At 41.3% G+C, this 14,618-nt stretch overlaps 1 protein-coding gene across 13 annotated transcripts in view; it reads left to right on the plus strand.

Annotated features, from left to right (window-relative positions):
- Nucleotides 1-14,618, plus strand: part of CCDC73 (coiled-coil domain containing 73) — a 153,404-nt gene that overhangs the window by 105,554 nt on the left and 33,232 nt on the right. For all 13 annotated transcript variants that reach the window (XM_051825570.2, XM_070071699.1, XM_051825535.2 and 10 more), the window contains 2 exons: nucleotides 13,202-13,330; nucleotides 13,806-13,865. In XM_051825570.2, coding sequence (XP_051681530.1) covers nucleotides 13,202-13,330; nucleotides 13,806-13,865 — 189 coding nt within the window. The remainder of the gene's footprint in view (nucleotides 1-13,201; nucleotides 13,331-13,805; nucleotides 13,866-14,618) is intronic.

The raw sequence follows: 14,618 nt of genomic DNA on the forward strand, positions 1-14,618 counted from the left end.
TATTTTTCTCCATCAAGGAATTTTCAGAAACATATTTCTTATTTTTTTTTCTTCATCATGAGACAAGCAAAACGCCAGATCATAAAGGCACAGAAAACTGCACCTACCACTGAGATAAGGCTGGTGCCCTTTGGAGGAAGTTTACTAAAGTCCAGCAGTGGCACCCCACTATACATGAGGAAAAGAGATTTTTTCCAACTAGACAGGCACAAAAAACGCATTGCTTGCAGACCATTAGGAGTGAACTATAGGAAGGAAGGAAGGAATCTCCCTCCTCTCTCTCCTCCGCATCGCTCACTCTTTCTGTCTTCTCTGCCTTTCAAATCAATAAAGAAATAAATCTTAAAAGAAAAAAAAAAAGGAAAGAAAGGGGTCCTGGTGTCCATTTCATCTCTTGGATCTTGAGTCAGCAAGTCAGGAGTGCCAGACACCAAGGGAAACTTCCCATCCTGGTGAGAGGGAGTAAGCCCTTCCCAGAGAGTGATGAGTAAGCACAGGTGAGCTGCTGCAGCCAATTGCTTCACTCTTGGTTCTCGAATGCCCTGATCCTAGACTAGAGACAGTCCCATCTGTGTCAGCCGACTTTGTTAACAGAGGCAAAGGGCCTCCTGTTTGCTTACGGTGTCACTGAATAGTTAATGTTAAATAGGAGTGGTTCAGAGGAAAGTTTTATTTACTTATGACAAGTACAGGACACAATGAGAAAGTAGTCTCAGAAAAGCAGTTTTCTTGGGCTTTTTTTTTTTTTTTTTAAGATTTTCTTTTTTGTTTGAGAGGTAGAGTTATAGAAGGAGAGACAGAGAGATAGGTCTTCCATCCACTGATTGACTCCCCAAATAGCCACAATGGTCGGAGCTGGGGGATCCAAAGCTAGGAACCAAGAGCTTCCTCCAGGTCTCCCATGTAGGTGCAGGGTCCCAAGCACTGGGACCATCCTCCACTGCTCTCCCATGCCGTAAGCAGAGAGCTGGGTTAGAAGAGGAACAGCAAGGACACGAACTGGCACCCATATCGGATGCTGGCACTGCAGGTAGAGGCTTAGCCTACTATGCCACAGCGTCGGCCCCTTTCTAGGGCTTTTATAGCAGATGTCACAGGAATATCTAAGATGGAGTAAAAGAGGAGGGGAAAGGCCCTTTTTGATCATATAGTATAAGCAATATACATCTCCATGCTTCTTCATCCATTGTATGTTCAGAAAATGGCAGCAATCTCCTGCCATAGGTAGAGAATTTAATACTTTGTACAATAAGAAAAGTTCAGCTTATTCAAAGTGGTTTCTTGTGGCTGTAAAAACTGCTCCTTGTTTGTAGTTGTATGGCTGCCTCTGGGTACAGTGTTGCAAGATAAATTGAGCTGGAGCATTCTCTGAAAAATAAACAAGATGTTCTGATTCTCTGTCCATATTCCAGTGTTCCCTGCCTTTTGCCTAAATTCTGTACTCTTGGTTACAAAACCTGTATCACTGGGCCTTTTTTTTTTTTTTAAATTGAATAAGTTAAGTACAGAGATTTCTTTTAAATACTCATGATGTTTAACTAAATACTGCACTATAGGGTGTAGATAGTAGTCAGAAACCCAGTAGATCTGAGTTGAGATTAAAACTTCAGGATGGGCCGGTGCCGCGGCTCACTAGGCTAATCCTCCGCCTTGCGGCACCGGCACACCGGGTTCTAGTTCCGGTCCGGGCGCCGGATTCTGTCCCAGTTGCCCCTCTTCCAGGCCAGCTCTCTGCTGTGGCCAGGGAGTGCAGTGGAGGATGGCGCAAGTGCTTGGGCCCTGCACCCCATGGGACACCAGGCTAAGTACCTGGCTCCTGCCATCGGATCAGTGAGGTGCGCCGGCCGCAGAGTGCTGGCCGCGGCGGCCATTGGAGGGTGAACCAATGGCAAAGGAAGACCTTTCTCTCTGTCTCTCTCTCTCTCACTGTCCACTCTGCCTGTCAAAAGAAAAAACAAACAAACAAACTTCAGGATGGCTGGCGCCGAGGCTTAATAGGCTAATCCTCCATCTAGCGGCACCGGCACACCAGGTCCTAGTCCCGGTCGGGGCGCCGGATTCTGTCCGGGTTGCCCCTCTTCCAGGCCAGCTCTTTGCTATGGCCTGGGAAGGCAGTGGAGGATGGCCCAAGTGCTTGGGCCCTGCACCCGCATGGGAGACCAGGAGGAAGCACCTGGCTCCTGGCTTCAGATCAGCTCGGTGCACCGGCCGCAGCGCACCAGCTGCGGCAGCCATTGGAGGGTGAACCAATGGCAAAGAAAGACCTTTCTCTCTGTCTCTCTCACTGTCCACTCTGCCTGTTAAAAAAAAAAAAAAACTTCAGGATGCCCTAGCAGATTTTACCTTTGAATTAATTTCACAAAACTTTAAGAAGTTAAATTAGTTACTGAAATAACTAGATTTATTTTTACATCCTTTAGCAGACATAGTCATTTTAATTGTTATCCCATGTTTTTGAATATTTATCCTTGGATGAAATAATGACATCAATAAGTTCTTTTGTTGAATATGTTAAGTCAAAGACTATTTGACCTAGGACTAGAACAATGATTTATTATACCACCTTATTTCTGTGGTTGTTGTTTCTTAGTGAATTCTCATATCTGAATTTAATGCAGAATTAACCTACTTTAAACTCACAGTTTATAGTTGTTGATAGCAGTTAAAGTTATTTTCTAGCAATAAAATATGCTATTCTTTTACAGTTAACATTATACTAATGACTAATCTAAGCTTTATTTTTCCAGGATTGGTAGTAAAACTGCATTGCTCTGTTCACATTTAAACCAGGGTTGTTAATGTGATTGGAGTAAAGCTAGCTTGTTAAAACAGAAGTTAGGGGCCAACGCTGTGGCTCACTTGGTTAATCCTCCACCTGCAGCACCAACATCCCATGTGGGTGCTGGGTTCTAGTCCTGGCTGCTCCTCTTCCAGTCCAGTTCTCTGCTGTGGCCCAAGAGGGCAGTGGAGGATGGCCCAGGTGCTTGGGCCCTGCACCCGCATGGGAGACCAGGAGGAAGTGCCTGGCTCCTGGCTTCAGATTGGCACAACATGCCGGCCGTGGTGGCCATTTGGGGAGTGAACCAGTGGAAGGAAGACCTTTCTCTCTCTCTCTCTCTCTCTCTCTCTCTCTTTCTCACTGTCTGTAACTCTGCCTGTCCAAAAACAAACAAACAAAAACAACAAAAAAATAAAAACGGAAGTTAAACTCTCTGTACTATGCTAATGCCTATCAATTTCTAAGTAACCTTACCAGCTATGAACTATTGTGTTTTTAACAGTAGTCCAGTTGACATTGGCTGCTGTCATCAAATATTTTTGTCATTTATTTATTTTAGTCACATTTTTCTTCATAGTGTGTTCATTATTCTTTTCTACTTATGTTCATTACAATTTTTACTTCCTGTTAGATTTCTGTATCTATTAAGTTGCTGTGGGATAAAAACTATGTATGAAGCCTGTATCTTTCTGGAGAAGTTTATAATCTACAGGAAAAGTCATTTTTATCAGCTTTGAGAGAGTGAATTTAATTCTTTAAACAAAGAAAATTAGACTTATTTATGCCACTTATTAAGAATTCAGAGCACTTTATTTTAAATGTAGGAAAAATAATTCTGCTATCTTATTGCAGCTGTAGAATCATAAGATGTCTGGGACTCAGCTTAATAATTATAATAGGAAACAAATCTTTAAAAAATAGGAAACAGTATCTAAGACATAGTAGATGCTTAGTGCTTGTTACATGGATTATTAAATGTGAAGGGCTTTTTAAAGTTTATTATCGGCTGGCGCCGGGGCTCACTAGGCTAATCCTCTGCCTGCGGCACCGGTACCCTGGGTTCTAGTCCCGGTTGGGGTGCCGGTTCTGTCTCGGTTGCTCCTCTTCCAGTCCAGCTCTCTGCTGTGGCCCAGGAAGGCAATGGAGGATGGCCCACGTGCTTGGGCCCCTGCACCCACATGGGAGACCAGGAGGAAGCGCCTGGCTCCTGGCTCTGGATCGGTGCAGCGCCGCTGTAGCGGCCATTTGGGGGGCGAAACAACGGAAGGGAGACCTTTCTGTCTCTCTCACTGTCTAACTCTATCTGTCAAAAAAATAAATAAATAAAGTTTATTATCCCCATTTTACTTAGAAAGAAGAATTTTAATAATGGAAAGCAAAGAAATGAGTAGTCTTTCATAACATACATGGACTATCTAAATCAACCAAAAACCCACCTAATTTTGGGCTGCCTTTTATGTGAGAGTAAATTTCCTCATTTGGTGATTTAGTTCTTGTTTTCTGATAGTTATAACCAAGTACACTAACTGATACTCTGATTTGTGATTTTCATTATAGGATATTGTGTTTTGTACAAAACAATAAGCATTTAAAACAAAATGAGTTACGTTTATGAGATGTATGTGATGGTTCACTTTATTTATTTAAGAAGCAGAGAGACAGAAATAGGCTGACAGAGATCTCCTATCCACTGATTTACTAGCCAGATCCCTGCAACAGCATGGTCTGGGCCAGGCCAAAGCTGAGAGCCAGAACCCAGTCTGAGTCTCCCATGTGGATGGCAGGGACCCAAATACTTGAGCCATCATTTGTTGCCTCCCATGGTATGGTGTGCATTAGCAGGAGTCTGGAAACAGAAGAAGAACTTGGACTTAAATCCAGAACTTCCAATATGGGATAAGGGCATCCCAACCAGTATCTTAACTGTTGCACCAAAGTCTTATTCTGATAGTTCACTTTTTAAAGGTCTAGCAAGATTATAAATTCCTCTGGCTCCCTGATAATGTTTCTTTCCTCTCATTGCTCCAAAATTCTTTCCTGAGGTCTCTGTTATTCATTTATCATAGTCTTTTTTTTTTTTTTAAAGATTTATTTATTTATTTGAGAGGCAGAGAGGTGTTCCATCCCCAGGTTCACTCACCAAATGGCTGTAATGGCCAGAGCTGGGCTGATCCCAAACCAGGAGCCAAGAGCTTCTTCTGGGTCTCCCACATGAATGCAAGGTCCCAAGCACTTGGGCCATCTTCCACTGCTTTCCCAGGCTCATTAGCAGAGAGCTGGATTGGAAAAGGAGCATCTGGGACACAAACCAGCACTCTTATGGGATGCCAGCACCTCAGGTGGAGACTTGACCCACGATTCCACAGGCGCTGGCCCTAGTATCATAGTCTTTCTTGTATTATACTCTCTCTTTCAATGAGCTTCTTGCAGATCACTTTATATATATGCATATATATACACACATTATATATATTCTCGTATTTCTCTTTATTTTCAACTTTGTGATTTACTATAACTTGGAGGGTTAACAGGTCACAGTTGGATTCTTCACTCTCTCATCCTTGAAAAAAAATTCGTACAGCTCTCCTTTCATAAGTAACCATCTTACTGCCTATGAAGGTGAATCATCACTGGCACACTATAACTTTGGGGGAATTCATCATATGCAGCCTTTTATGATTTGAAAAATATAAATGAAAGTTTTTTTTGAAAATAGTAACTGTAGCTCCAGCTTAATGATTTGTGCATTTTGACTTTCTTATGAATCTGGTCAAAACATTTTCTATCTCTTGTTTTCTGTGGTCTTTTTAAAAATATTTATTTATTTGAAAGACTTATATTGAGAGGAGAGACATCTTCTACCTGCTGGTTCACTCCCCTTATGGCCACAATAGCTGGGGCTGAGCCAGGCTGGAGCCAGGAGCCAGGAGCCTCAGCTGGGTCTCCCACATGGTTGGCAGGGGTCCAAGTAATTGGGCCGTCATCCACTGCTTTTCAAGGCCATTAGCAGGGAGCTGGATCAGAAGTAGAGCAGCTGAGACACGAACCATTGTCCACATGGGATGCTGGTTTTGCATGCAGCAACTTTGCCTTCTTAGCTACAACAATAGGTCCCAGTTTTATGGTTTTTTAAATAACTAATTTATTAAAATTAAATATATACAAAAAATAAAACAATTTATAGTTAATTTATAATAAAAGTTTTTAAAATAATTGTAAAAGATGATAGTAACAACAGATAATATGAATAGACCATCTTCTGATGTGAAGCAGTGTTCTAAGGCATTGATTCTTGAACCCAGAATACCAAGAACTTCACCTACACGTTATTATTTAATTGGTTGTAAGCTGTAGCCGGGCATCAGGATATATTGAAGATCCACAGGTAAATATAATGGCCCACTACATTCTAGAACCACTGGATTAAACACTTCTATGTGTTATTTAATTCCATTTCTTAAAAGCAACTCTTGGCCAGCACCGCGGCTCACTAGGCTAATCCTCTGCTTGCGGCACCAGCACACTAGGTTCTAGTCCTGGTCGGGGTGCCGGATTCTGTCCCAGTTGCCCCTCTTCCAGTCCAGCTCTCTGCTGTGGCCCGGGAGTGCAGTGGAGGATGACCCAAGTACTTGGGCCCTGCACCCCATGGGAGACCAGGAGAAGCACCTGGCTCCTGCCATCGGATCAGCGCGGTGCGCCGGCCACAGTGCGCCGGCTGCAGCGCGCCGGCTGCAGCAACCATTGGAGAGTGAACCAATGGCAAAAGGAAGACCTTTCTCTCTGTCTCTCTCTTTCTCACTGTCCACTCTGCCTGTCAAAAAAAAAAAAAAAAAAAAAGCAACTCTTAAGTCCAGTTATGAACTCCATTTTTACCCATGTGGGAACTCCACAGATGTTTGTTAAATGAGCCTCTGTCCTCCTTTCTTTTGCATTTTCCTGCAAATTAAATCATACTGGGACATACCAAGGAGAAATGAAGATGAAAGTTGCCTTCAGGGAGTTGATCTAAGTAGATTGACAATCCCTGTATCAAGAATGATTGGGCTGGTGCCGTGGCTCACTAGGCTCATCCTCCGCCTGCGGCGCCGGCACCCCAGGTTCTAGTCCTGGTTGGGGTGCCGGATTCTGTCCTGGTTGCTCCTCTTCCAGTCCAGCTCTCTGCTGTGGCCTGGGAAGGCAATGGAGGATGGCCCAGGTGCTTGGGCCCTGCACCCACATGGGAGACCAGGAGGAAGCACCTGGCTCCTGGCTTCGGCTTGGCGCAGCACACTGGCCGCAACACACTGGCTGTAGCGGCCATTTGAGGGGTGAACCAACGGGAAAAAAACTCTCTCTCTCTCTCTAACTCTGCCTGTCAAAAAAAAAAAAAAAAAAAAAAAAAAAAAAAAGGCTGGTTGATGTGAAAAGCTGTTAACCAGAGAAGAAGGCTGGGAAATTGTTGCCCCTCACTTGTTCATTTTCATCTTCATAGTGGTCCCTAATTTCTGCATTTTCCTATCTTTTTCTTTTGTAGCCAAGAAACTGTCAGCCAGAGCTTCTGACTCCAAGAACTTTCCCCTCCACAGAAGCAGGCTCTCTAATCCTTAAAATTCTTTCATTCCCTGTTTAAAACCCTTTAAGGTTCAAAGCTCCAATGTCACAGGAAGTAGCTAGATGACAGTGACACCCTTTTTTCCTTTGACTCCATAAACTATAAGCAACTAGAGCTGAGATTTATACCATACTTCCTTCTAGAGAAAACAGCCTAGGTTTGGCTAAATGCTTGCTCCTATGTTTTTTTTTTTTTTGTTTTTTTTTTGTTTTTTTTTTTTTTGACAGGCAGAGTGGACAGTGAGAGAGAGAGACAGACAGAGAGAAAGGTCTTCCTTTTGCCGTTGGTTCACCCTCCAATGGCCGCCGCGGCCGGCGCGCTGCGGCCGGCGCACCGCGCCGATCCGATGGCAGGAGCCAGGAGCCAGGTGCTTTTCCTGGTCTCCCATGGGGTGCAGGGCCCAAGCACCTGGGCCATCCTCCACTGCACTCCCTGGCCACAGCAGAGGGCTGGCCTGGAAGAGGGGCAACTGGGACAGAATCCGGCGCCCCGACCGGGACTAGAACCCAGTGTGCCGGCGCCGCTAGGCGGAGGATTAGCCTAGTGAGCCATGGCGCCGGCCATCCTATGTAGTCTTAAATACATTTTTTCATCTCAGTAATCAGGAAAAACAGAGTTTCTACTTCCTTTTCATTTTGATGTTTGTCTTTCACATTTTTTTGGTATGCGTTTTTATTTCTTCTAGCTTTACCTAGAATAGTCTGAATTATCTTTTTTAAAAATCTCTAATCTGAATTATCTTTTTTTATTCATCTACTTTGTTCAGTCTATTTTATTCTCTTTTAGAATGTTGCATATTTTATATTTTCCCTTTTTCAGTAGTGTATGCACTGATTTCATGCCTGGATTAATACTGTACAATAATCTCAGCCAGTGTTACATTGTCTAGTTGAAAATATTTTTTAATATTTATTTGAGAAGCAGAGAGAGGGCCAGAGAGAACACAGAAGCGCTGCCATCTGCTGGCTCACTACCCAAATGCTTGCAGTAATATAATAATCCAGGTTTCCCATGGGGGTGTCAGGTAATTGGGTAATTACATGAGCCATCAATACTGTCTCCCAGGCACTGCATCAGGATCTACGACAGCACTAGAGGTCAAACACAGGGATTCTAATACAAGACGTGGACTCGAACTGGTGCCCATATGTGATGCTATGATCACAGGTGACTATGCCTCAAAGGCGATGCCCTAAACTTTTTTTAAAAAAAGCTTATTTAATGAATGCAGATTTCATAGGTACAGCTTTAGGAATATAGGGATTCTTCCCCCCATACTCACCCTCCCACCCCCATTCCTGTCTCACCTCCTACTCCCTCTCTCATCCCATTCTTCATTAAGGTTCATTTTTAATTAACTTTATATACAGAAGACCACCTCTATACTAAGTAAGGATTTAAACAATTTTCAAACACACACAGAGTATAAAGTACATTTTGAGAACAAGTTTTGCAGTAATTCTCATAGTACAGTTCTCATAGTACAGAGGTCCAACATGGGGAGTAGGTGCACAGTGACTTCTGTTAATTTAACAATTAACACTCTTATTTATGATGTCAGTGATCACTCGATGCTGTTATCATGAGCTGCCAAGGCTATGGAAGCCTTTTGTGACCACAGACTCCATCAGTATTTAGACAAGGCTGTGAGCAAAGTAGAAGTTCTGTCTTCCCTTCAGAGAAAAGTACATCCTTCTTTGATGACCTCTCTTTCCACTGGGGTCTCACTCACAGAGATCCTTCATGTAGGATATTTTTGCCACAGTGTGTTGGTTTTCCATGCCTGAAATGCTCTCATGGGCTTTTCAGCCACATCTGAATGCCTTAAGGGCTGATTCTGAGGTCAGAGTGTTACTTAAAGCAATTGTCATTCTATGAGTTTGCTGTGAGGACTGTTTCCCATCCAAACTTCTTTTAATTGGTTTTCCAGAGTTCCAGGGCTTGGCCCATTTTACATATTCAGCATCATTTCCTATTGCTTCCTGACAGGTATCTTCCATTCTATTTAAACCTAAATCTTTGTTGCCATTAGATTAATTTTTAGTTCTTTCCGCATTTTTACTTTTCTCCATATCCCCTCTCCACATGTAAAATACCTTCTGTCAGTTTATTTGTATTAAATAGAGTTGAAGCAGGAAAAGATGGTACACTGAAATGGGTGGTTGAGAAAATCTTAATGAAAAAGGTGTTTACATAGTTGTGGATAGAGTTAAGGGGAGCCAACAAGGGATGGTGAAGCATGCAGAGGATAACAGTAGTAGGGGGATGATGAACCACTCCTATACCTGAAGGAGCAGGGGAATAAACCAGATCCTGGAAGCTGGGGAGAACTGTAGCTGTAGGTATAGAAGAAAGCTCAAAAGTCGAGCCGTGAGCCTTCATGATGGCACAGAGCCATTGCCCAGTTATGGTCAGATAGGGACAGGGCTAGAGAAATAATGTTTCTTTCTCTTCCTAGTCTACTTGAACTGCTACCATCTCCTACAGAGTGCACCCAACAGGGAGTCAGAGAGGCTAGGGGATTTTCTGTACCCACAGAGATCAGCCACATAGGGCACAGACCAATGTGGTAGAGAAAGAATATAAAATGAATCAGAAGGGACACAAAGAGAATAGTCAGTGTAGTATTTATTCTTATGTGTCCTGCTCTAGGCCTACCTCCTTCATCGAAACTTTAATTACTGTGGTACATGCTGATGTTCTCTTTGTGCTAGACATAGATATTATTTTGCCTGCCTGCTTTCCTGAGAACAGAGCTGTGTCTCTTGACCCACATTACTTTAGTAGTCATTTTATGTAGTACACATATCTAAAGTTGGTATGTGAGCTGAGACCAGCGAATCCTCTTCCAGATTTTAAACTTAAGGTTAAGATAGATTTGGGTGAGTTTCTGTCTAGGTGACTAAAAGAGTTAACATGTGGAACTCTGGAGGTGCTGGCAGCCTGTTTCCTGGGGGCTTCTCTTTCAGCTTCCTAGATGCCCTGCTCTTGCCCCCCCCCTTTGACTACTTCTTAGTCCTCTATACCAATTGCTTCTCTAACCTGTGAATGTTGGAGTTCCTTAAGATTCAGTCTTTTTCATCTTCTGTCCTCTATTAACTCTCTAAGTGAACCTACTTCTATAGCTTTTAATACTGTTTTGAAAACTGCATAAGAAATGTGGGTTTTTTAAGGAAATGGAAAATTATAGTGAGTACAATAAAGATAAAAATTGTGCTCTTACAGACTTAATGTTTCAAAAACTTTTTTTCTACTCAAGAATTGTTCATTAACATCGTTCTTAAAACCTTCAAAAATTGAAATATTAGTCCTGATTTTTAATAACAGGCTGATTTAGTAAGCAGAGAAATGTTTTGGAAGGATATGGCCATCTCAGACTTGAAAATAGTTTAAAAACAAGGGAGTCTGTACAGGACCCACCACCATAGGTTAAAACCAACATACAGGGTCTGGGTTGTGGCATAGGAGGTTAAGCCACTACCTGTGATGCCAGCATCCCATATGGATGCCAGATTAAGTCCCTGCTGCTCCATTTCCAATCCAGCTTCCTTATAATGGGCCTTGGAAAGCAGTGGATGATGGCTCAAGTCCTTGAGCCCCTGCACCCACATGGGAGACCTGGAGGAAGTTCCAGGTTCCTGGCTGCATCCTGATCCAGCCCCAAGTCATTGTGTCCATTTAAGGAGTGAACCAGTGGATGGAAGTTTCTCTCTCTTTCTCCTTCCTTCCTTCTCTCTCTCTCTCTCCAACTCTTCAAATAAATAAAAATAAACCTTTAAAAAAACTCACTTCCTCTCTCTTCCAAGTAATGACTGGTATTTATAATTAAACAAACAAACAACATCCATTGCTGAATAACGTACTACAGCCTGTATCATCTCTATTGACTGTAGTGAATGCTGCTACTGCTTCAGTGCTATGGTTGTTGCCAATAGAAGCTGAAAGTTACTACCAGGGTCTCCCAGATGGATTTGTAATAGTCCTTCTTGGTAATACTAGGTTCTGATCCATTGTCCAGTATCTAAGACAGGTTCATCCCATAGCAGAGCCTGGCATTTTTGGCATCTCTGGTGGGCAGTGGGCTCTCTAGAGTTCTTCTCAATACAATGGGAATTCAGGTGTTGTATCATCAGTACTGTAAGAATCAGATCATTGACATTTAGTAGAGACAACATACAGACAGAACAGCAGTACAGTCAGTTGCACACCAATTCAGAACTTAATTCAGGACTTCAATGTGTCTGAATGCTATCTGCTAAACTCAGTGGACTTGTAACCTTACAAGTGAAGACTGCTTTTAAATCCCTTTTAAATCCCTTAATCCGTAGCACTGCCATTTTTGTAAAATGCTAATTTTGTGTCATTTTCCTCTCAAAATCCAGCAGCAGTTAATTCCTTTTTATAGGATAAAATTAAAACTCCTTAGCTTGGTATACAAATCTCTCTCAATGTTTGTATCCTATCAGATTTCTAGCTACAACTACCAAAATTTTACCTCTCCCCCTTTGATGGTATATTAGCTTCACTCATATCTGATTTCCTTGAACAATAATGTGCTCTTTCATGTTTGTTTGCCTTTATGTGTATGGAACCTTTTGTAAGGAATATTTACCCCCTTTTTGGCCCACTTTGTGAATTTATCTTTAAAGTTCAGATACTACCTTTATGAGTAATTCCTTTTTTATTTTTAAAATTTATTTGAAAGGTAGACAGAGAGATCTCCCATCCACTGTCATACCCCAAATGCCTGCAAAAGCCAGGATAGGCCAGATTGGAACTAGGATCTCAATCCAGGTGTCCCATGTGAGTGGCAGGAACCCAAATATTTGAGTTATCACCTGCTGGCTCCCAGGTGCACATTAGTAGGAAGTGGGTTTGAGAAGAGCCAGGATCAAACCCAGGCACTCCAGTATGGGCTGTGACTGCTCCAAGAGTATCTTAACTGCTGTAATGAACACATATCCCTGAGAAATCCCTTTTAATGCCCTTAATCAAACTATTTCCTTCTTTATGTTTTGTATACATTCCTGTAATACTCAGATAGTATGCATCACATTATAATTATTCCTTACATAATTTTTTCTTCCTGGATGCTAATGCATGTGGGAGTTGACTATCCTTTATTATCATCATATCTCAGAAGATGTTGGTTGAATAAGTAACGAGTAAAAATATTCTGCTTTTGATTTTTTAAGTTCTTTTAGTTACTATGCTCTTTTTAAGATCCAGGGTCATACATACTATCACTATGTTGTTAACCTTGCCTGTTCCATAGTCACAGATTGCATTCCTACACTGGATAATCTTGCAAGGGAACCAGGAAAAACAGGCCTTGATGAACAAATATTATCATCTTGATGTATGAAATACAGCAAATTATATTTATACATCAAGATGATATCACTGGGGCCGGCATTGTGGCATAGTGGGTAAAGCCTCTGCCTGCATTGCCAGCATCCCATATGGGCACCAGTTCAAGTCCTGGCTGCTCCACTTCCGATCCAGCTCTCTGCTATGTCCTGGGAAAGCAGTGGAAGGTAGCCCAAGTGTTTGGGCTCCTGCACCTGCATGGGAGACCCGGAGAAAGCTGCTGGCGCCTGGCTTTGGATTGGCCCAGCTCCTGCTGTTGCAGCCACTTGGGAAGTGAACCAGTGGATGGAGGACCTCTCTCTCTTTCTCTCTCTCTCTCTGCCTCTGCCTCTGCCTCTGCTTCTGCCTCTCTCTAACTCTGCCTTGCAAATAAATAAGTACATCTTTAAAAAAGAAAACATGATATTGCTTTCCTATGATGAAATATGTGTACTGAATTTTCTGAATTTTTTTCTGTTAAGGAACTTAAAAGAGTATCCTCAGACTTGATAAAGTCCAAGGTCACATGTCAATATAAGATGGAAGAAGAAAACATCAACCTAACAATTAAAGAACAAAAGTTTGAAGAACTGGAAGAACGACTGAACGTGGTATTTGATTATTCAAGTTTATAAAACCAGTATTTTTAATAAAATGTATGTCAACTTCAGTAGTATAGTACACAGTATTCTTTCTTTTTAAGGTTAATATTCATAATAAAAACTAAGGTATTATGACTCTGGTTTTTAAAATCAGATAATTTTTGGCATTAGCATGCCATTAGGACAATAAAATTTATAACTCTTTTACTTCCACTTAATGTGGTTTCAGATAGTGTTGTGTTATAATAGTGTATCCAGAACGGCTTTGGAGAAGAGAAATTTGTAGTTTTTAACATTTATAGTTTACAACAGCCTATACTGGGTTTCTAATACCTTCTTCAATTAACTGGGGTCACTGTTTCAACCCCAAATGTGGGTACTCTGATCAGTAGATCATGATGCTCCTAAATTTGTTGTGCACTGAATTTAATGTAGAGTTTGCTAAATTTATATCATAACCTTAAAATTATTTAAACTTTTAAAGGAATTAGAATTAAATAAGAAGATTAATGAAGAGATTACCTACATTCAAGAAGAAAAACAGGTAAGCAATCATAAGATGTTTTGAAGCCAATAAATATTTAAAAGATCAGATACAGTGTGAAAAATAAACCAATTAAATAATTAATGGAAACATGCCTAGGTTAACGCATAGCATATAGTATGCACTCAGTTAATGTATAATGAATAGTACATGCACACCTTTTTAATATATATCAAATGTATCCACATTAAATATATTCAAATATATCCACATTAAAATATAAATCATCATTTTTCCCTTGATAGTGTAGACCAGTGGTCCCCTAGCAGGTAATAATGAAATGTATGTATACTTAATGCATGCTTTCTCAGGACATTATGTTCCCATATGAATCTATTTGCTACTTATGATTCTTATATTTAATAATGTGAATGAAACATCCATTTGTTTATTTTTTCTCCTCTGGTTTTCCACCTTTTGATTCTGAATGAATGCCATGGCATTCCCAGGGTTAGGGGTCATTCAGCACACAGGCTGTTTAAGGCCCAAGGAATCATTAGTTTGGCCTTTCCAAGGCAACTGCAGGTAGGACTAGAAATTCAATAAATCTATAGCAGGCTAATTTTTAAGTTGATAATTTTGTATGGCTCATGAATGATGTTATAAAATACAAATTGTTCTTGCCAGGAAAGAGATCCTTACCCCTGTGTTCATTATGATATTTTATAATATTTGTGTTATAATTTATAATATTATAGTCCTCAAACAGTTTAGAAGAGACACATTTATTATGGAGATGACCAAGCCAACAAA

This window comes from Oryctolagus cuniculus, chromosome 1 (assembly GCF_964237555.1).
Source record: "Oryctolagus cuniculus chromosome 1, mOryCun1.1, whole genome shotgun sequence".
Taxonomy (NCBI): Eukaryota; Metazoa; Chordata; class Mammalia; order Lagomorpha; family Leporidae; genus Oryctolagus; species Oryctolagus cuniculus.